This window comes from Fukomys damarensis, unplaced genomic scaffold (genome assembly GCF_012274545.1).
Source record: "Fukomys damarensis isolate Sample0158 unplaced genomic scaffold, DMR_v1.0_HiC HiC_scaffold_38, whole genome shotgun sequence".
NCBI classification, from domain to species: Eukaryota; Metazoa; Chordata; class Mammalia; order Rodentia; family Bathyergidae; genus Fukomys; species Fukomys damarensis.
Genome location: NW_022900950.1, coordinates 29,809,940 through 29,832,236, shown reverse-complemented (window position 1 = coordinate 29,832,236; position 22,297 = coordinate 29,809,940). Strand labels below are relative to the sequence as shown.

Here is a 22,297-nt window from a genome sequence, read left to right as displayed (position 1 = left end):
ATATATATATATACATATATAATATATGAACATCTAGGAGTGAGTTTTCTTTCTATGAGTACTCCAACAGATGTTATATAGAAAATCTCAATATCAAATAGTTGAAAGATTATTAATATTTTTACATGAAACCATATGACCTGGGTAAATGTGTTTTGTTAAAGTTAATATTTTGATACTGGTAAATATTTGTTTCCTTTTAGATAAAAAATACTGAGGTGTTTCTGTGACACTTTTCTTTCTATAGTTTACTCACCTGGCAGTTTGGGGAAGCATAATAATCTGGTTGGTGTTCTTCACAATTTACTCTTACTTCTGGCCCACCATCCCTGTTGCTCCTGAAATGGCAGGACAGGTTAGTTCTACCAACCAAGAGTATCTTTACATTCTTCGTGAAAACCAATGTTCATTGTTATAGCTTACACTAGATGTTCCCCTAAAGCCTCATGAGCTCATAGGTGGGGCTTTTGGGAGGTGGCCGGATCTAGAGTGTGTGATAGGGATTAGTAGTAGTGTGTGATAACTAAATCAGCCCACTGATTGGTCAGTCTAGTATATAGTTCTGGTCATGGAACACCCTAGGTGTAAGTGGTACCATCGAACAGGTTTATAGCCTGGATGAGATAAAATGGGACTCAGGAAGGCCTGCTGCTTGTTGCCATTTGCCTGACCCACCACGGACTGTTTCTCCTCTTCCATGCCTTTCTGTCATGCCACCCTGCCTTGGAGCCAGTTCACTATGGAATGAAACCTCTCCAAACTGTGAGCTAAAACAAAACTTTCCTCCTTTAACTTGTGGGTATAGGGTACTTTATCCCAGCAACTAGAAAATAACTAAAGCATTCATTAATAAGAAAAGGTGATGTTACCTACTTTCAAAAATTATTTGAGAAGAAAAGATAAGAATCAGTGCAATGAGAAATAATTGCTGATCTAACTAAATTCTGGTTTACTTATCAAAGTGATTGTTTTATCTAAAACTTCATTACTTCAAACTTACTGTGTCAATCACCCCTCCAAAAATTTGTATCTTTTTTGTATAACTGTAACTGAATCACTGAGATAGATAATGTTATATTTTTCACATTAATGTGCTGTGTTCTCAAATTATTTTGGTACCTGCTAATCCATGTATTGTAAATATTCAAAACATTAAAGACATAAAATAGCCACTCCTTGTGTTTGAAATAGAATAAGTGGTATAAGCATGTAAATATTTTATAGTTGCACAGAAGCTGTTAATTCACTGATATCAACCACAGAAGCTATGTATTCCTAAATTTTATATTGATTTATATATTTTAATTCAATTTTGTTTATAATTACTGTAGGGATTAGACCCTCCATGTTTACAAAATGGGTTACAGAATTCCACTGCACAGGAATTAGAGATAATCTTAATACAAACCCAGGCAGATACTAAACGAAGAAACCCAAGTCCAAGTTTGACCAGCTCATTCCCTGGGTATTTTGACTGTACAACCATCCCTCACACCTTCTGCATTGCACTATGGAGAAGGGAAACAGTCCTTGTACCTCTAGGCCAGGGGCAGCTCAATGCTCATCAGTAAATAAGAATAGTGAAGTAATTCCTGCTCCAGCCACGACGAAGTGTTTGATATTCAAACAACATGACAAAAAGAGCTGTAAAAAACTGAACAAAATATAATTAAAGAATTACTTAAAAGACATTGGCAAGAAGTTGGTAGAGATAAAATTCAAATGTCTGATTCTTGAAAGAAGAAAGATTTTTAGTGCTATACTATTGAGAACATTCCCAAAGCAACAGCCTTTGCATGAAACCTAGGTCACAGCAAACATTCATCCAGGCATAAGAAAATATAAAATTAGTTAATTAAAATAAGCAAATAGATAAAACAGGAGATGGCTTGGAAGTAAAACAATGGTAGCTTGAACATTGTGACAGGAGAGCTCTGCTGCATGAAATTTTATCGGGGCGGGGGGGATGTCTGAGATAAAGCCAGGCCCTCATAGCTTCTCATCCCAGCACAGACCCTGTGCCCCCAACTGCTCCTGCCCTGCTCAGAGCCATTCAGGTTAAATGCAGCAGTGTGCAGACAGTGGCCTTCTACATCTCCAAGAGCATGGTCTGGTGAGTCTCTGAACTTTGGCCCATTATCCAGACCTGCCCAAGGACTGTGTAATCGAGAAGTTTGGTAAACAATCCAAATGTTTCCTGCATCTGCGGTCCTAGATGTGGAAAAAAAATGAAGGTACTGAGTGTGTTTTAGTTTTTCTACTGACAGCCTTGCCCTCACACTCATCTATAACCACAGAGAGGCAGAGGTCCACTTCCAGAACTTCCGAAACAGTTTGTCCTACTGCACAGAGGCTAAGAAGAACTCTGAACCAAAGAAAAAAAATTAAAAATTTTTTTACTCATTCCTTTTATCAGGCAGCATCTAAAAATAGAAGTCTGGGGTAAATAATTTTATCCTTTATAAATATCTCCACAAAGAGAAAATTGGACCTTTGTGTGCGTGCTATTAGTTTGGCTTCTATAGTACTCTAACTTTTGTCATGTTTTTCCACATCGAAGGTTGTTTCATAGGGTTTCCTAATTTTGTGTTTCTGTTAACTCATTAGATTTAATCTCCCTGTCTTTTCTCTTCCATTTATGTTTCCATCTTTCTTTCCTTCTCACAAATCTCTCCTTCCCCCTGCTTTTCTAGTCTATAAATACTATTATTAATGTGTATGTTTCTTTTTTAAAAAAAAAATCTCTTCTATATTATTCTTCTTCCTTCCTTGTTAGTGAAATAATAGAGAACTTTTAAATGTTTTAAATTATATGTTGACATATGGTTGGTTCTCTAGATGTTGATATTACTGGTACTGTGTTTCTTTGATAGTATGAAGGCCTAATAGGCAGTGCTACACACTCTTCCTGAGCGGGAGGCCCTTCCTTTCCCCTCTGTATATATTTTTGGTCTCTTTGTTAAAAATCATATGGCTGTAGGTGCATAGTTGTTTTTGCATTTTCTGTCCTTTTTCATTGTTAAGTATGTTTGTTTTTGTGCCATGTCATGTTGTTTTTGTTACTATGGCTTTGTGGTATAATTTGAAGTGGGATACTTTGATGCATCCAGTGTTGCTCCTTTAGTTTAGAATTGCTTTGGTTATTCTGGGTATATCGTGCTTCCATATGAATTTTAGGATTATTTTTCTAGTTCTGAGAACAATGGTGTTGGCATTTTAATAGAGATCACTTTGAGTTTGGGTAATATGGCCATCTTAACAGCATTGTTTCTGCTGACCCACAAACTAGGCGGGTCTTTCCACCTTCTAATGTCTTCAATTTCGTTCTTCTGTATTTTGTAATTACCTTTATAAAGGGCATTCGCTTTCTTGATTAGGTTGATTCCTATGTTTTTGATGTTATGTGAAGCTACTATAAATTGAATTGTTTTCCTAATTTCTTTTTCAGTGGGCTTATTGTTGGCATATAGGAAAGCTGTTGATTTTTGTCTGTTAATTTTGTATGCTGCCATTTTGCTGAATTTGTTTCTCAGATCTAAGAATTCTCTGGTGGCATTTTAAAGATCTTCTATGTAAAGGAATGTATCATCTGCAAATAGGGGTAATTGAACTTCTTCCTTTCCTAGATATATCACTTTTCTTTCTTTCTCTTGCCTATTTACCTGGCTGAACTGGACACCCTCATGTTATTCCTGATTTTAGATAAAATCTTTTCAGTTTTTCCACATTCACTATTATATTTGTTGTGGGTTTGTCACATATGGATTTTAGAATTTGAGGAAATTATAGTGCTTGTTTTATTAAATTAGGTGTGCTGTTTGGTGCATATATAATTATAATTGTTAACTTTTCATGGTAAATTGTTTTATTTACTGATATCTATTGACCTTCTTTACCTCTTCGAACCAATTTTAGCTTGGAATCTACTTTGTCAGACATAAGAATAGTTACTCCTGCTTGCTTTCAGACTCCAAATACTCGGACTTTTATTTTCCATCCTTTCATTTTCAGTCTGTGTATGTACTTACACATGAGGTGTGTTTCTTGCAGGCAATACACAGTAGAGTCTTTTTTTTTAATCCAGTCTGACTGTCTTTGTCTTTTAATTGGATAATTAAAGTCATTTATATTAAATGTTATTATTGAAAGATATGTACTAATTCTTGTCACTTTGGTTTTTTTCTATTGCTTGATTTGTTCTTAATTCTGATTCATTCATCTACTCTCCCAGTGTGACTTATTATTTCTAATCTCATGTATGTGATTGTCTTCTTTCTCTGTGTTTAGGATTCCCTTGAGTATTTTCTGCAATTCTAACTTAGTGGCTATGAATTATTTTAGTTTGTGAGTATCTTAGAAAGTCTTTATTTTTCATGTGATCTTGAAGGGTAGCCTTGTTAATATAGTAATCTAGTCTGGCAGTTATTTTCTTTTAGTACTTGAAATACATCATGTCAAGCCCTCTTGGTCTTTAGAGTTTCTGTTGTGAAGTATGCTCTAATCTTGATGGGTTTGCCATTGTAAGTGACTTGGCATTTCTCTCCAACAATTTGTAATATTCTTTATCTGTACTGAACTTTTGGCAATTTGACTATACCTTGTGGAGAAATTATTTTCTGATCATGTCTATTAGGGTTCTAAATACCTCCAGTAGCTGTATGTCCATCTCATCCCCCAGATTTGGCAATTTTTCTGCTATAATTTCTGTGAATAGGTTTTGTGTGCCATTAGCATGTACTTCCTCACCTTTCTCTAGACTGGTGAGTCTTAAAGTTGTTCTTCAAGGGTTGTCCAACAATCCATACATATTTTTTAAACCCGTTTTTGTTCAGAAAGAACTATGTGTAAAGTTGGGGTTGAAGGTGCTGCAGCTGCTGAAGTGACCCAAGCCAATAAAGAGGACCCAATTAGTTTATACTGGGACAAGAAGATGCCTTGAGTGCCTCTCAGAAATCAGCAAGATTCCCACTTGCTCCAAGGCACAAGTGTATATAAAAAAACCTTTCATTTGAGACCAGAGTCCCTGGGACACTTGTTCAAGAAGAGCTTCCTGGAAATTGATTCTCCAGGATTGATTTCACTGTGCTCAGCTACCCAGGCACTCAGAGTCAGTACATGCATGGTTCAAGGGGGCCTGGCTACTCCTCCCACTGACAGAAGACCTTGACATTGTTAACATTATGCTGATTTTACTGGCATGCACAAGGCAGAATTTTGGTGTTAGGGGGGTATTCAAAGGAAGGCCTAGGAGGCCTGGCAAGGAGCTCCTGAGAGAGCAGTGCATGAACCTGTGGGAATGAAGCCAAAGGTATTAGTGGAAGACGGGGATGCTGTTTGGAGCCTCTGGCAGGTCTACAGTAAAATACAGCAAAGGCCATTAGAGTTTTGGAGAAAGACTCTGCCATTATTTGTAGGCAACTACTCAACTTCTCAACTTCCCTTGAGAAATAACTTCTGGCCTGTCACTGGATCTTAGTAAAAGCTGAACACTTGACCATGGACACCAGGTTTCCATGTGACCCAAGCTGGCCATCATGGGTCCTAACTGATCCAACAGGTCATAAAGTTGAATATGAACAGCAATAATCCATCATCAAATGGAAGTGGTATACACATATCCAGACCTGAACAGATCTTAAAGGTCTTAAAGAAGTAAGTTACATGAAAAAGTAGCCAAATGCCCATAGTTTCAACTCATGCTGTACTGTCTTCCATCCTGCAGCAGGCACATATGCATCATGTAGTATATGCTAAGATCAGTTGACAGAGGAAGAGAAGACTAGGGCCTGGTCTACAAATGGGCAGCATGGTCTGAAAGCCTTCTCTGCCCTTTCCTCCCTCTCCCAATGGATCTCTTGCTCATGTAAACCTTCTTGGTGTCTTCTGCCTGGCTGACCCAAATTAATATAAACATAATAAATATTATAAGAGGATGTTATTAACAACTCTATATAACAAATGAATAAATCTGTATACATGGCAAAAATCCACAAATACAAATTACAAAAATGATAGAGCCAGATGTCATGCAGAGGTTTTGGCAGATAAATAGGTGTGTGGTTCATGCGCTCACCATTTTCCCCTCAGTTTATTTGGTGGACTGAGACAGCATGAAGTAGGAAGGTAAAACAGAAGGAAACCTCCAAAGAACAGAGTACTGATCAGGATCAGGAGACAGATTTTGAGACGTACCATTATAGAATTACAGAACACACTAGGCACTCAGTCAGTCAAAAAATAACTCTGGAGACCCAAAGGAAAACTGGAGGTAGAGGGAGGCTTACCCAAGTCACAAATCAGTACATTCCCTTACAGAAAATGATTAAACCACCAACTAATGTGCTAGGCAAAGAGAAGAGTGAATTCTCTTAGGAGAATATAACGTAATTGTTAAAAATATAATGTCTAGCAGTTAAAGTTGCACTGATGACTAATTTAACATCGAACTACCCTTGCATTCCTGGAATAAAAACCTATTTGATCATATTATTTATTTGATTGTTTGGTTGTAGAATATATTGTTAAATTAGCTAATGCTATCACTGGGCATATGCACCTGTATTGGTTTGGTGGTTTTAGTTTCATGTTGTCTTCATATCTTCTCTGGTGTCTCTTGTTGTGATGGAACAGAAGAAACAGAAAGCTACACTGGTACTCAATACTGACAAACTGAAATAATATTCTTTGTTTATTTGTAGGCCAGTGTGATCCTCGTTTCTCCATGCTTCTGGCTGGGTTTTGTCCTAGTCCCTACCACATGTCTGATTAACGATGTGTTTTGGAAATTGTAAGTATAAAAATGAAGTGGTAACCAAAATACATTGTAGTGCTTAACTACCATTTTCCAATTATACATATGTGTTTCTAATCAAACCCAGAGCCACCTTGTGAATATTAAATGTCATGGCTTATTTATTTATTTATTTATTTTTCTTTTTGTCATAGCGTTTTTTAAAAAGGGGAAACAAATGTCTTCTGCCTTATTTTTTATTTACTTACTTACCATTGAGGAATTACCAGGAATGTACTTAGAGGGGGAAAAATAGATAATCAGAATGTTTGAGAGAGAATTTGAGATTTCCTATTCGTGTTCTCACATTTTCTAGAAGCAGGCCCATTTCTTCACTCTTTGCAAGTGTGATTTATATCATTTTTATCTAATTTATAGTAACCAAAACTGGATGTGAAAGGATCACATATTAAAAACTAAAAAGAACAATATGAGGGGCTGGGAATTTAGCTCAGTGGTTTGGTGGCCTGCATTGCAAGTTCAAGGACCTGAGTTCAAAAAAAAGAACAATAGGAGAGAATATCCAACAAAAAGGCATTTTTTACTTTTTAAATAAAATTGAAGAGAGTGTCTCAGATACAGTCTCCCTAATATGTAAATGTTATAGGATGTCAATTTTTTAAAAACCAAGTTGAGCAAGAAAAAAAATCATTAAGATTTTAAAATACCTGAAATCTCTAATGTTAAAGGATTAAAGAAATTATAAGGTTTAATAATAGAAAAAATTTAATAAGAATATGAATTATTGAACGTATTCTTTAGCATGAACAGTAAAGCTTGCAAACATACATTTCAAATTAATTAATGAACAAAGAAAAGCATATACTAGAATGAGTAATGTTAATTTTCCTTTTCACTGTCCAATTCTTTTTTAATTTTCCTGTGTATCAGGGAACACATAATTATTTGAAGAGCCCAAAGTGGCCAATTGAATTTATCCCAGCACAGCCAGCCCTGAAATGTGTCAGGTTTTCTTCCCTGTCCCATCTCCCTCATACACACTGTCCTCTTCCCCTCCTCTTCCCTCTCCCTCTTGTGTGTACATGTGTGTGTGTGTGCATGTCTGTGTCTACGATCTTTTCATTCATCTTCCCTGAGAGTTTGAGAAGTTTCTTGAAGAACTCTTCACATTGGTCTTTGCTTCTCCATCAAAAGTAGCTATGGCAAATGCATCAAAAGCACTGATAAGTTTATAATGTCTACATTTATCTGTATCATCCTGAAAAAAGGCATGAGGTTTCAGACACAGATGAACTACTCTACTCTCCACAGAACTAGCCTCCTGTGGCTACTTAGTCCAGCTACCTGCAAATTTCCCTTTGTGGGAAACACAATGAGCAATGGCTGGACCAGCCTGCCATATTAGGGTTGTAATGCTAGATAAGAAGCCAAAGATACGAACCCTGGAGTTTGTGTTGGACAGAGGCAGCTCCTCTCTCCTAATGAGACAGAAAGGAAACTGCTCTCTAATGCAAACAATCTTCATGAGAGATAAAGGGAAGGATTTCAGGTTCCAACCCATTGCAGTATAAATACAGTTCTCAGGAATGAGATAAAGCAAGAGCCTCTGACTTTATAGTTCCTGGAATACTGTATCTTCCTCATCACAAATGTGTCCCTTTTTGAAAAGTAAATATTTTTACCCTCAAATAAAATGTGGTAGTCCCTACCACATTTATCTATATGATAAATTTTACCATGGGGGGGGGATCTTCCTAATTTAATGAGCACTTATGGACATGGCTTTGTGTTAATAGGTCTGTGATTTTGTTCAATAAAAACATTCACAGCTGAAATTCCCCAGAGGGCTGGGAGTGTAGCTCAGTAGCAGGGGACTTGCCTGGCATAATGAGGCCCTGAGTTCCAACCTTGCCTCTCAAAATGCAACCAAAACAAAACAAAATAAAAAATCCACAAATAAGCCATTTCCCATTATTCAGACACCTTCAATCTGTGTTCTGAAGAATTCACAGCCCCAAAGATACTTTCTCAATTCCAAAATGTTCTTGGCAGCAGAACCAGGGCCACTGAGGAGACAGAGTTTACCTGAAACTGTAATCTGCAGAAGATTTCCATTTTAAAATAAGCATTTCATCTGTAAACCTAAGCATATATTTGTGTTTGTATGTTAAAACATATATTGACCCTATTTCAGCCTGTATTTTTGATTACTTATAGGTGTGTGTGTGTGCGTTTGTGTGTGTGTGTGTTACTGGGAATTGAACCTAGGAACCTAGGGGCCTCCACATTGAGCTACATTGCCAGCCTACTCCTCCTCTAGACCCCACGACCAGTTCACTTCCTTAGAGGAGGTTTTGCTGATACCTTCAACAAGCTCCTACCTCTACCTTACATGGTCACAACACTGTCTTCCCTGTCTCCTTTGTCTACTGTCACCTGTTTCTCCTAGTTTTCCTTTCTGAGAACACAACCTGTATGGCCTCTGTGTGCTGCTAAGGCACTGAGAAGCATTACTAGAGGGGTGAAGGCTGGAGCTGGGCAGTGCACATTAGAGCTGGATTTGTGAGAAGTAGAGATGATACCTGATTTTGCCCTGGCACCAAATTGCAATTCAAGAAACATTTTTGAGGAGCACACAAGCGGATGAATGATAAGTGCCAGAGTATAAATAGAAATTCCATGCAAACAATTTATTAAAGAAAGAAAAAGCATCTGTCTGGTCACTTCTATGTTTCAAGTTTAGCTTCTGCACACCTGATTCATGAGCTTCTGAGACTTCTACCCTGCCATTATAAGTGCTATAAATGGCAAGGTTACCCTAGGGCCCTCTGAAGTAAATACAGAAGGAAGTGAATGGCTGAAAGAATTTAAGCATCAGGATTCTGAAATGGTGACCATAAGGAATCATGAGTAAGTCTTATGAATCTTTAGCTCACTGCCTGACTGATAAGGGGGAAGTGCTCCCTCCAGAGCCAGAGATCCTCTGCACCGGACACACATCTGGATGGATCCCCAGGCTTGTATGGAGATGATCGGTGTTGGGGCAGCTGCTCTAATGCACATGCCCAGTGCTGCCCTGCACCCCTCCGGAAGTGCTCTCAGCTGCTAGAAAAGTCAGGTCTTGTGTCACACAGAGGCTGAGAGTGTAGTGTTGTGTTCCATCCATCACATGAGGATGCTCATTTGTCATCTAAGAGGGGAGAGAACAGTTTTTCAAAGTTGTAAAACTCATGTGTTATATACATTTTATCTTTTCCATGCGCTACAGGTTTAGAAATACCTATAAAAGAAGTCTTCTAGAGAAAATTCGCCAGCTGGAAAGTGACAAAGTTAAAGGATTTGATTTTTCTGCGGTGTTTGGGAGGAGGAGGTGAGGCTATTCTCTTCATGTGTTAAGAATACATTCTCATTTTCTCTTCTTTGTCTCTCTTTGTTCATCTCTGTCTCTCTCTTTGTCTCTCTGTGTCTGTATCTCTGCCTGCCTTCTTTGTCTCTGTCTGCCTCTGTCCCTCTCTCTCTCCTCTCCCCCCCACCTCTCTCTCTCTGTCTCTCTCTGTGATGGGGGATGGAACTTAGGACTTCATGTATGGGAGGCAAGTGCTCCACTGCTGAGCTGCCCCTAGTTTGTTTTTCCTCACTCATTCTTGTGCTTTCCTTCTTATTCTTTCTTCCAGTGTCAACTCCCAGGAATGTCCAGACTCTACCTGACTCCTCAGGTTCATATCAAACAGACCCATTCTCCTCTTCCCCTTGAGGGAGAACACAGGACACAGTAGTATAAACACATGTGAATTTTGGCATAGGAAAAACTATTCAGTAGTGATAGAAATCAGAGCAGCTGTTTTCCATTTAAATTCCACTGGGAAGTTTCAAGAATGAGTTTTTGACAGAAAGAAGGTATTCTACCTCTTGACTTGGGAGATGGGTACACGTCTCCCCTTTTCAAAACTCACCATGATGGGTGGGGGATTTGCCTCAGTGGTTCCCCTGTTTGCTTTGGGAGCACAAGGGCCTGAGTTCAATCCCCGGTACCCCCCCCCACAAATTAGAACAAAACTCATGATGGTGAACTTTTAAGATCTAGGCATTTTATGATCACAAAATGAACTTCAGCGAAAGAAACTAAAACCAAAGTATAAACATGGTACAGAAAGAGAGCTCTCATAACAAAGGGTTATTATTCTTCAATGGACAAAGTACTTTAAAATTTGGAGAATTTCCAGAATTCATGAGAAAAACAGCACCAAACTATAGAAAAGTCAGCAAACAGTTCATGAAAAAAAGGCATAAGTATTTGTCAACTTCAGGTATAATAAGAAATATAAATAAATGTGAAAAACATTTTTCATCCATCAAAGTTGCCAACCCTTGGTCGGTGAAGATGTGAGGAAGGAAAGACTTAGGGCAGTTACCTTGGTAATATTTACCATAAATACAAATATGAGTAGCTTGTGACTCAGCAAAGTCTTTTCTGAAAATTTATCCCTCATCATTGCCCTGGAAATACTTGCAGATATCTCACTGTAAGGGACTGCAGCAGTATTTGGAATAGCAAATATTTAGGGACAACAACACATCTACACACTAAAATAGTCAAGCTGTGCAAAGAAATGAGGACTTTTTCATATATTGTGATAGAAACATCCCTACGATGCATTAACAGAAAAATTAAATACAGAACAATCTATAGTATGTAAACTTTTGTGCAAAGGACAAGGATAATAAAACTACATAATAATTTTCACTCATAAAGCACTTCTGCAAAATTACTCAAGAAACATAAGAAATACTAGGGATTACCAGAAAGGAATGAAAGTGAGAGGGCCAGGCAGGTAAGGGGCAAGAAAGGTAAAGTGTGAGTTGTCTATGTTTATTTACTTTTTTTTTTTTTTTTTTTTTTTTTTTTTTTTTTTTTTTTTAGTTTATAACCATATACAAATTTTATCTGAGAGAAAATATAAGTGGGTAAATAGATTCTGGAACACCCAAACCAAATGTAGTTCAGCTACTGGACTTAGGCACCAGAGTAGAATCCTTATCTGATTCTTTTAACTACTTTAGAAGATTTCACTGTTCTCCCTCCCCTTCAAACAGTCCCTGGAGATCTTCCTCTGAGCTGGAAGGGCAGACTCATAGCTTGCAAGAGGCAGGGGTTCTTTGAGGCTGGTATCAGGAGCAGGAAGAGGAAACCCTCTTCCCACAGGAGCTCATGGAGTGGGGTGCTGTTGTGAATGATGAAAGTAGTTGTAGGTTATCATACAACCTCCAGGCCCCTCTCATCTTTCTAAATACCAAGGTACACGACAAATCCAACACAGCATAAGACTTCTATTGTTACGGAAGGAATTGGCAAGTGACACACAAAGAGGCAGCAGAATGGAAGTAAAATAACAAAAGTTTACTCCGTGCATGGGGATTGATGACACCTAATGGTGGTGCCCTGATCCATCCAGTACTCGGCTACAACTCCCCTTTTATAGGGTTTTACAGCCTTGATCTCATTCAGGTGGTTACACTGCGTTTCCACAGTTCACACTGCTGATATTCAAAACACGGTGGCCAGGCAGTTGAATTTCAACCCAGAAGTAGCACTTCTTTGTTAGGGGAAGTTACCTTTAAGATTTAGTTAGTTATTTATTCTAGCCAAGGGGAAGGGAGTGTGTTTGGTCAGCAAAGCTAACAATGGTTCTTTTCATTTACAAAACGTTTGAGGGAGACTAGATGCCTCCAGTGCCAGTTAATTCTGATCTAAACAGAGCAAAGGGAAGAAGTTATCTTATATTGTGATATCTAGGTTTTTGCTGTTAAAATTTTCCCTATCACTATGACCTGGTGACAGTCTAATATGTAAGAAAGAAGAGTAGGCTAGACTATGTAGGTCTGTTTTTAACCCTATTTTTCAGGTTACAAGAAAAAAGAGAAGAAAAACAGCTTGAATTTCCCTTATTACACCTTTTGGAGGGGTAAGTTTGTAAAATTACCCCACTGTTTAAAATTTAGAAAGTCTTGTACTTAAATTTTCACTGTGGTCCCACAACATGCTTTAAGGGCAGCAGAAGGTGGTCCCACTCAAGAATATAACAACTTTTCTTAATATGCATTTCCAGAACCGATGTACTGAAGAAATGCTCATAGCAAAACACTATTTTGGAAGCAATACCTTGCTGAGTGTCCAGATAATGTCATGTTATTTTAAATACCTAAGCATTCTTCAAAATATGAAGACAGTCTCTTACTTTCACTTGCAACTTAATTTTTCCCATAAATCCCTTTGAGATCTGTCACAATGAATTAATGCTGGCTTTATCTGATTTACTCCCAGGACGACAGCCACAGATGTCCAAACATCCTTAGCTCCCAAGCCCTGTGAAGTTGTCTTCCAGGAGAGTTCTGTGGACCTAAGTGCTCCATGTAAGTAACACATCTTAAAATGGTTCATAACATTTAAACTCGATCTACTTACAAGGAAGATGAGGAATTAAAAGTCAGGCCATTCTACTTAGAGCATTATGCTCTTGAAATAAGCATACCACAAGAGAAAAAAAAATACTTTATGATCCCACTTATATGTGATACTCAGAGGAATCAAATTCATGGATTCAAAAAGAAAGGTGGTTGTCAGGGGAGGATGAAGGGGAATGGATAGTTAGAGTTTACCAAGTACAGAGTTTCAGTTTTGCAAGATTAAAAAAGTTCTAAAGATAGATGGTTGAACAACAGTGTTAATGTACCTAATGCCACTGAGCTGTGCATTTAAAAATAGTTATTTGTATTTTATCACAGTTATAACAAATAAATGGAAATCACCTCTATTATTATCTATTTTTTAAAAATAAAGTAGTTCTTAAAGACCTCCATTAAATTTGAGAAATTAGTGTGTTTGGCACAAAGCAAGTGCATTTTGAAAGAAGATGATTTCTGATTTTTCTTTCCTAAACCATAAAATACTTAAATATCAATCCTTAGATTTTTTTTTTTTTTTTTGTACCAGGGATAGAAGTCAGGACCTCATGCTTGCCAGGCAGGTGTTGTGCCACTGAGCTAAATCCCCAATCCAATCCTTAGGTTTTAAGATTTTGATAGTTTCCCATTGAACCATTTCAAAGGTAAAAATGGCATTAATCTCAGATGATTTTTATTCAAAGAAAAATTACACACACCATTTTGGTATATAGTTAAAATAACCCAATAAGGCTAATTTTAAAATTTTTTAAAAAGTTACTTCACTTCCCTCTCCCTGAATAAGAAATACATTCAAAAGTGCATGGATGAATGACTGAGGCCCTGTGTAACCTGTGTTTGGCAATATTAATTCTGAATATTGTACTAGGAAAAGAAACAAGTCAAACAAAACATCACAACTATAAGAAAATGTGATATATGTTGGGAATGAAACCTACTTGCTCCCTTTGTGTGGCAAAATGTTCACTGAAAGTTGTAAAATTCTTATTTTTATTTTCAATATATTTTATTAGTGCTGACTCATTTTATAAAATATTGGGTTTTAGTGTATTTTCATACATGCATATATTTTGATCATATCCATTTCCCTATTGCCCTCCCTTACACCCTCCTCTCAATTGTAGAGTTTTTAGTTCTAGGTTCTCTCATAATTTTTTTATCTCTAGAATTTATGCCTCTTTGGATATTACTCTCTTGAGTATACACATCCAGCTTCTTAGGCCTGTCCTACATCCACCACTTTATTTTTTCTCTCTCCATAAAGATATTTAGGAAGAAACAACTAAATGGCAATGGAAGGTAAAAAATTAATCAAGACAAGAAAACAAAGCAGAGCAAACATCTTTAGGATCTGGGTTAACATCTCTCTCATCCTCATTTCCAACTACTGACCTTAATTTCTACTCTCCTAAGAAACTGGCATGAGGAATGTCCTTTGCTGTGCTCTTTCAGCACCTTGCCTGTCAGCTGTGCCCATCCACATGCTCAGCCTTCACACCTGTGCCCATGGATCTGCTCTGCACATCCTGCCTGAAGCCAGTCCTTTTATTTGTGCCATTGGTTCCTGCTACTCTTTCCTACTCAAGAGCCTCACTCTAGCAATTCACTCAGTGCTTCTTCCACCATCAGTTTTCTACTCTCCACTGGCTTATCCTCACCAGTGCATGCAATAGGTTGTCTTAAGAGGTAGAATCTTCTTTTGATCTCATGTTACCCATTAGATTTTGCCTCATTTCTTTTCACTCCATCATAGCAAAAGTTCTTTATGAAATCATCTCCATCCATCACCTTGAATTCCTCTCTAGAGAATGCTATTCTCTCTTAAGCCCACTCTATTCAGATGTTCACTCTCACTATTCAACCAAGATGATTCTGTCAGAGCCAGCAGAAAACTTATGGTTCATTCCCACTCCTCAAGTTGATTGCTATACCAGCAGTACCTGGCACAGGGGCTGCTTCTTCCTCCTTGGCATGTTTATTTTTCATGATTTCTAATGCACCACACTCTCTGAGTTTCTCCTACCTTGCAGGTCACTCCTTTTTCATTGTGACTGACTTCCCTTTTCTCTCCAGTTTCTTAATATTTGAATGTCCCAAGGCTCAATTCTTATTTTCTTTTTCTTCTTTTTAATGTTTCTACACCCAGTTTGTTGATGATTTCATCCAGTCTTAGGGTTTTAAATACTACCTCTATATGGATTACTCCCAAATTTGTATGTCCAAAATACATCTCTCTTGGGCAGGGGATTTAGCTCAGTTGTGCCACTGCTTGTCTCACAAGTGCAAGGTCCTGAGTTTGATCCCCAGTAACCCCCCAATACAAACAAACAAATAAAAAACAACAACAAAATGCATCTCTCTTGCAAGTTCCAAATTCAAATATCCAATGTCTCTATTTTGTTATCTAACAGATATTTCAAACTTCATGTGTCTAAACTGAACCCCTGGTTTCCTCTCCCACTAAGCCTGTCCAATCTGCAGACTTGCCCATCTCTGTTGATGACAGTTCCATTATTCTGATTGCTCAGGCCCAAATCCTGGGGGTCAAATTTAATTCCTCTTTTCTTTCACACATCAGGTCACTGCATTGACTCTGCTGTCATACTATACTCTGAGGCTGACCACTTTGTACCCTTGCCATGGTTCCTACCCCCATCTGAACCATCCTCATCTCCTCTGCAAAACTTAACTGGCTTGCTAACAGGCCTTCAGGCCTCTAATCTGTTCTCCTACATAGCCAAAGAGGTGCATTTAAAACTACAGGAGAGTAAGCACATCCAATTTTGCATACCTAGCACCCTGGAATGGCTGTCTATCATACTTAAAGTGAAAGTCCAAGTCCTTACAACAACCAGCAGAGACTTGGACTCCATTACTTTCCTGGTGTTATCACCTACCTGTCTTACCCCTTCGTTCCACTCCAGCGTTTGTATTCCTTTTTTTTTTTTCCTGGAGGTGGTGGTGTTGATACTGGGGATTGATCCCATGGCTTTTCTACTGAGATACATCACCAGAACCCTTCTTATTTTTTATATTTTGAGCCAGAGTCTTCCTAAGTTATGCTCATTGGGCTTGAACTTGCAATCCTCTTGCTTCAACCTCTCAGAGTGCTGGGATTATAGGTGTGTGCCACCATGCCTAGATCTCTGTTCGTTTATTGTAACATCACAGAATGATCCTGCCCTGGGGCTTCTGCCTCACTGCACCTTCTGCCTCCATTGCTAATTCCTCATCACCTGTCTGTACAGGTGCCTGCACAGCTGTCTGTCTGTACAGACAGCACTTCTTGCAAGTCTTTACCCAAACATGACCTTCTCAGTGAAGCCTAAATGGAACACTCTATTGCCACACAACCCCTGTCTTGTCTCCTGTTTGCTTTTTCTCTTGTTTATAGCTCTTTATTACACTCTTAGGGACCATGTGATTTGCTTTTTATTATGTCATTGCTTACCATCTGTCTTCATTGCTAAAATGTAAGCTCCAGGAGAAGAAAGATCTTTTGTTTTCTTCACTGACTCACTCCAAGCAAGAGGAAGAGCACCTAGTATATAGTAGAACTAATACTAGTACATTTTTTCACTAAATTTATTAGTTAATAATCCAAGCTGAATTATACACTCAGCTATCAGATCCTCATCCCTTCTATATCTCTAATGTAAACTATTAGTGTGGGTAAAATGGGGCCAATAGTTTTTGAGGACATATGGTGAGTTTGGCCCTCTGATAAACACTTGAATTTTTTTGCATTCAACCTTTGGAGCTACAAGTGGAGATAATTATCAGACACCTATCGAATGAAAGAATAATTAAGTGAATCCCCATTTACAGAGGAGGATGTATTTCTTAAGCAAAGTTAAGTCACTTGCCCTAGATTTTAGACCTTGTACCTGGTGGAACCCCGCCTGGAACTGTAGTCTATTCCACTTCAAAATACATTTTTAAGCTCCAGAGCAGAGACGTGATCAGACAGGAAGCTGCATCCCAGTTGTGCCACTCAATCAGCTACATAATGGTAAGGAAGTTAGTTATCTCTGAATATCTCCAACGCTTGTTCTTGGGATCACTGTAGGCAATACAAAATATTAAAAAGATCATATGCATCTTAATTCAGATACAGAAGTAACTGCCTCTGAAAGCTAATACAAAAGCTTGCATAAGATCAAGACTATGAAAGACCTCAAAATAACATTGAATGCATCGGAGAAACAGAAAATATATATATATATTTCCGATTTTTAAAGAAGTATTCATTATAAGAAGAAATTAATTTTGCAATTATATTCTTTAATATTAATGTAGAAAATACTATACTGTTGGATGATTATACATTTTGTTATATTACAAGGGATTCTAAGATATTTTACTTACTCAAGTCTTCTCTTCCTATTCAAGGGGAAATGCCTCAGCCAGTATGTAGCTTTGAGGTCCTGTATGTTTTTCTTAAATTTACTTTTTATGCACTTGTTGTATATTGTAATTTCTTTCTAATTCTAAATAAACACAGTATTTGCTTTTAATATTTACAATATTAACTTGAATTTTTTAAATGCTCTAAGCAATTCAAATAAGAAAGAGGGAATTCTCTGTTAATTGCAATACGCTAGTGATTCTTCAAGACAGAATATTCTGACTTTAAAATACCATCAGACTCCCAGATGTGTAATGAAGTAAGTCAAATGAGACAGTTATACCAAAACAATGAAAAGTGACATGGTTATTATGAAATCTGTTAAATGTTTCACTAGGTGAAAAAACAAAATCATATGGAAATCCTCACATCTTGTCCTCTACCCTCCCTCCCTTTCCTTTCCTCCCAGATTCTAGCTTTAGCTAGCATTTAGGAAGCGCGTGCTTCAGGAAGCCAGCCAGGGAAAGTTCACCAGTTGAGTCCATGGAGCCCATCCTCCAGGCTCTCATCAGGGCTGTCAAAACTTCCTGAAAGATGAGTATATGTAGGAAATGCAAATGATGGGGCTTCCTCTGAGCTCCCATTGGATGCAAATGGCAGTTGAATGTTCACTAGGCAGACTCTGATTGAGCCAATCTCCTGTCTGTCAAGTTGTGGGCTGAGGCTGGGCAGGTAGAGATCCATTGCCTAGGTTTCTATTTTCCCACTTAAACTACTACTCTTCCCAGGAAACACTGAAAAGGAAAGCAGTATAAGTTTCCAAGGATATATGTTGCCTCTAAATAAAGACAGATCCAGGTTTCACGAGAAAAATTTTATACATATTTGAATTTTCGAGGCCCTCTGCAAGAAAAGAACACAAAACTAAAACATAAAACTAAAGGGTGTAAAATTAGATCAAAAGTAAATACTGTTTATTTAGAATTAGAAAAAAATCACACTATGCCACTTGTGCATAAAAGTGGACAAATGTCACAACATCGCCTAGGGCTCTGACTGCAGCAGTGTAGCACAACCTTGGTCAGCTCCAGGGAAATGGCTCTGTGCTTGCACTTTTGCAAAACAAGGCAGAACTTTCCCTAGGCCAAATTCATCACAGGGCTTAACTCCCTTAAGGTCTTAGGTTAAGAATTAAATAAGGAAAACTGGCCTTTCAAAAAGAGAAGTTTGGGGCCCTGGATTTAGTTCAGTGGTTGCACTGGGCACCTTGCAAGTACAAGGTCCCTTGTATGATCCCCAGTATCTAAAAAATAAAAAAAGATGTATTTGGTTTCTCCAATTCTGAATGCGGTTGACCAACTGAAGAACTAACACTTCTTTCATTGAGAAAGAGTGGAAATATTTTTTGGCTTGTCCATTTTTATAGTCCTCCATGCATGTGTGATTGGAACATGTGAAAATAAGAGAATGAATACTGTTTTACCACCTAGGTTATTCACATGGCTAACTTAGCGTAGGCCTGTGCTTCAACAGTGAGGCTGCTGAAAGTTCACAAAACCTTTCTCACTCAGTGTCCTGTCCCCTCTTCCTTAGGACATTCCCTCATGTTTCCTCAGAGCCATTTATTCCCTGTGTGTCTATGTTACTGGCATGACTCAGTCCAACCTGAATCTGTGCCCTACAATCTGGGTTCTTTTGCCTGCCCACCACCACACCACGTGAAAAGCCCATCAGAATGGAAAAATGAATTTATATACAATTTGACCAAATTGGGAGGGCAACCCATCTACACCCTTGCCTTGAGTGCACAGAAGTACTCTGATTAATAGAAAGCGTAGAAGAAAAGCTGGGAAATACCTATGTGTGGATTGAGCCAAACTTTGGCCCAGAGAGCTGGAAGTGTTGAACCTTGCTTAGCATCAGGACTGGGTGGTACTGTTTATATTCTCAGCATGAGAAAGCTGGAGCATCTGTCTCTCTCTTAAAAAAAAAAAAACAAAAAACTTTTATCTTTTTAAGATATATTTTAACCTTTCAGTAATAGCTATACATTGGAAGCAATGGGGCATTTTTTAAAACCTTTTTCTACCTTTAGATTCTAATTCAATTTGCCCACAGTGGGAAGGGAGGAAGAAGGGAAAGAAGAGAGGCAGGAAGACATCCTCAAGGATTGGAGAATACTGATACTGGCATCTAGCCAGAGATTGTGATGGCACTATCCTAAAATAGTAGTATTTCATGCACAATCCTGTAAAAATGGCAAAATTGTAACAAATTTAGTTTTGCAGAACTTAATTGTCCTTGAGATATCAACGAAGACCCAAAATGCTTCAGAATTCCTCCCCATCACTTGTGCAGGTTATATTGATAGCCAGAGAAAAGGAAGTGACAGAAGTGGGGGAGGAATGCCTTTTGCAAATGAGAGGGGAATCAAAGAATGAAGGAAGAGAGGAGAAAGAAGAGGAAAAGGAGTAATAAAAAAATACTAAGATGCAATGTAGATATGTACTGATTCCCTACAATGAATGCATTCATTATGGATCAAAAACATGTACAGTACTAATAGAAATGTTTAGAAATGCCAGTTCAAAGTCACTAAATTGGATGCTCCAGAGGTGGAGTCCATCCATTACCAGGTGAATTCTGGTGCACACTGGTGGAGAGCCAGTACGCTAGCATTTGGGTGGGATACTAGAGCTTTCCCCAGGTCCTCAGGTGATTCTAATGTACAGAGAAGGTTGTGGATGGCACACCTTTTGAAACTTGCACACAGAAACATTGCATTTAATTAGTGATCAGTAGATAACACATGGATATGAGTTCCATTGATAGTTTATTTTTATAGCATGGATTCTCACTAGTAAATCTGCTATTACTAGCACTCAAATAGTGATTGCCCAACTCTATGTATTTTAGTCTGAGTGTATTACTCAGGTATGTGATTGATCTGTTGTCCAACCTACCAAGGCCAAGAGTTAGTGAGGGATAGAAATACTTGGTAACTTTCTATATTGAGTGCCCGGAGAACTTTCAGAAGGTCTGTAAGAGTGGTCAGTCGTCTTAGGGATGTAGTGCTGATCAATTAGTTCATTCATCTAAGAATCTCTTCTAATGATCTTATTATTTATTTCAAATAGACTAAACCACTTGGAAACCCATTCAAATCAGCCACATTTTAAGACAGGAATGTTTCTAGTATGATGGAATCTTCACTGAACTGAATATTACTGTTGTGTGTTGTCTCCCCAGCACATTTTCAGCTTCATGAATTACTTTCCTTATTGCAATTTTAGGCAACCACCTAAAGGTTCTGACATTTGCAGAGCCTCTCCACTTGGATGGTGATAAGTCAGGGACCCAAGATGTCAGTGTTTGAATTGTTCAGACTGGATTCACCCACATCCCCATGTAAATAGTACCAATCACCAGCTCACAGCCTCACAAGTGCTGGATATGATCAAAACAGCAAGAATGACATAGCCCTGGCCAAGCTGCTTCCCATATAATAGCAGTTTCTCTGTAGGGCATCATGCACTTTAGAACCTTCAGGAGAGCTTTTTGCATACTGGTGAGGTGGCAGGGTGGAGTGTGCCTATAATTCCAGCATACTAGGGGCCTGAGACAGGAGTATCACAACTTTGAGCCCATGGACAACTTATCAATTTAAAGTGAAAAAAAAATAGAAAAGGATGAGGAGTAGCTCAGGGTGAAGGACTGAGGTACAATCTCCAGTACCACAAAATCAATCAAAGCATAATGCAGGGCCAGGGATAAAGCATAATCCAGGGCTCAGTAACAGAGCAGTTGCCTAGCATGCAAGAGACACTAGGTTCTTTTCCCAGCACCATATAAAAAAAAAAGAAAGAAAAGAAAAGAAACCAAAAACCCTCCCCACCACAAATCAGCTGTGGACCCAGAAAGAGATACAACCAGGTTTGCAAATGCTTGCTCCATCACCATGCCCTCCTCCTATCACCATCCCCTCATCCCTACCTGACCAAGATGGAGATTTCCCGATCCAGTTGCAATCTTCATTTCTGTCCCCAGAGTGTACTCTGATCCTTATGCTCCTAACAGATTCCCTGTCTTTGCTTCTATAGGTGGCTATGCCTTTTCTCAAGCAGAAGGATCTGTGATCACTCAGGAAGAACTAGTCCGTTCTTACAACACTCTTGTAAGTGAAAGGAGGGGTTCATAGAAGAGGTCAACCTTTATTAATCACCAATGTGTAAGATGCAGATCACTGTATTCTTCCCCAAGACTGGTAAAATGAGCCAGACTCCCAATTGCTGGTTCCTGTGGCTTTGACAAGCACAGTCTGTTATTTATGTGTTGACTGATTCAGAAGAATAAACAATGGAGAAACCCCACTTGCTTTTTCTTAATTCTTTTTCAGTGTTTTACCCAATATATTCATTTTTCTGTGGCTGTGCGATAATTTATCAGTTCAGTCTGAAGTATAAAATGAAGAACTGTGTTCAGCAAAATTTAAACTTTGGCACAAGTTGTTTGAAGGAAAAATTAAAGGTGATATATTACCTAAAAAATCTATCGTGCCTAACGGGAAAGGGGTCATGCAGAATCTTCACATTTTGAAAACTCAGATTGAAGGCATGAGGCAGCTGTAAAACATTTCTCTAAGGATGTCTTGTCACTTTGAGTCACATTTTATTTGTATGAAATTTACACAATATTTCATTTCAGTGAACTCATAGGGATCGTCAATTCTCAAGATC

General features: G+C 38.3%; 1 protein-coding gene across 2 annotated transcripts in view; it reads left to right on the top strand.

Moving 5' to 3' along the window:
* The window catches only part of LOC104862105 (phospholipid-transporting ATPase IB-like), a 68,255-nt gene extending 46,324 nt beyond the window's left edge, over positions 1-21,931 (top strand). Inside the window, exons 8-13 of one of the 2 annotated variants that reach the window (XM_010623817.3) lie at positions 248-355; positions 6,699-6,787; positions 10,020-10,121; positions 12,655-12,714; positions 13,074-13,162; positions 21,662-21,931. In XM_010623817.3, coding sequence (XP_010622119.1) covers positions 248-355; positions 6,699-6,787; positions 10,020-10,121; positions 12,655-12,714; positions 13,074-13,162; positions 21,662-21,759 — 546 coding nt within the window. In that variant the 3' untranslated portion in view covers positions 21,760-21,931. The remainder of the gene's footprint in view (positions 1-247; positions 356-6,698; positions 6,788-10,019; positions 10,122-12,654; positions 12,715-13,073; positions 13,163-21,661) is intronic. The other variant, XM_033759860.1, reaches the window with a different exon arrangement.
* Positions 21,932-22,297: the final 366 nt, after the last annotated feature.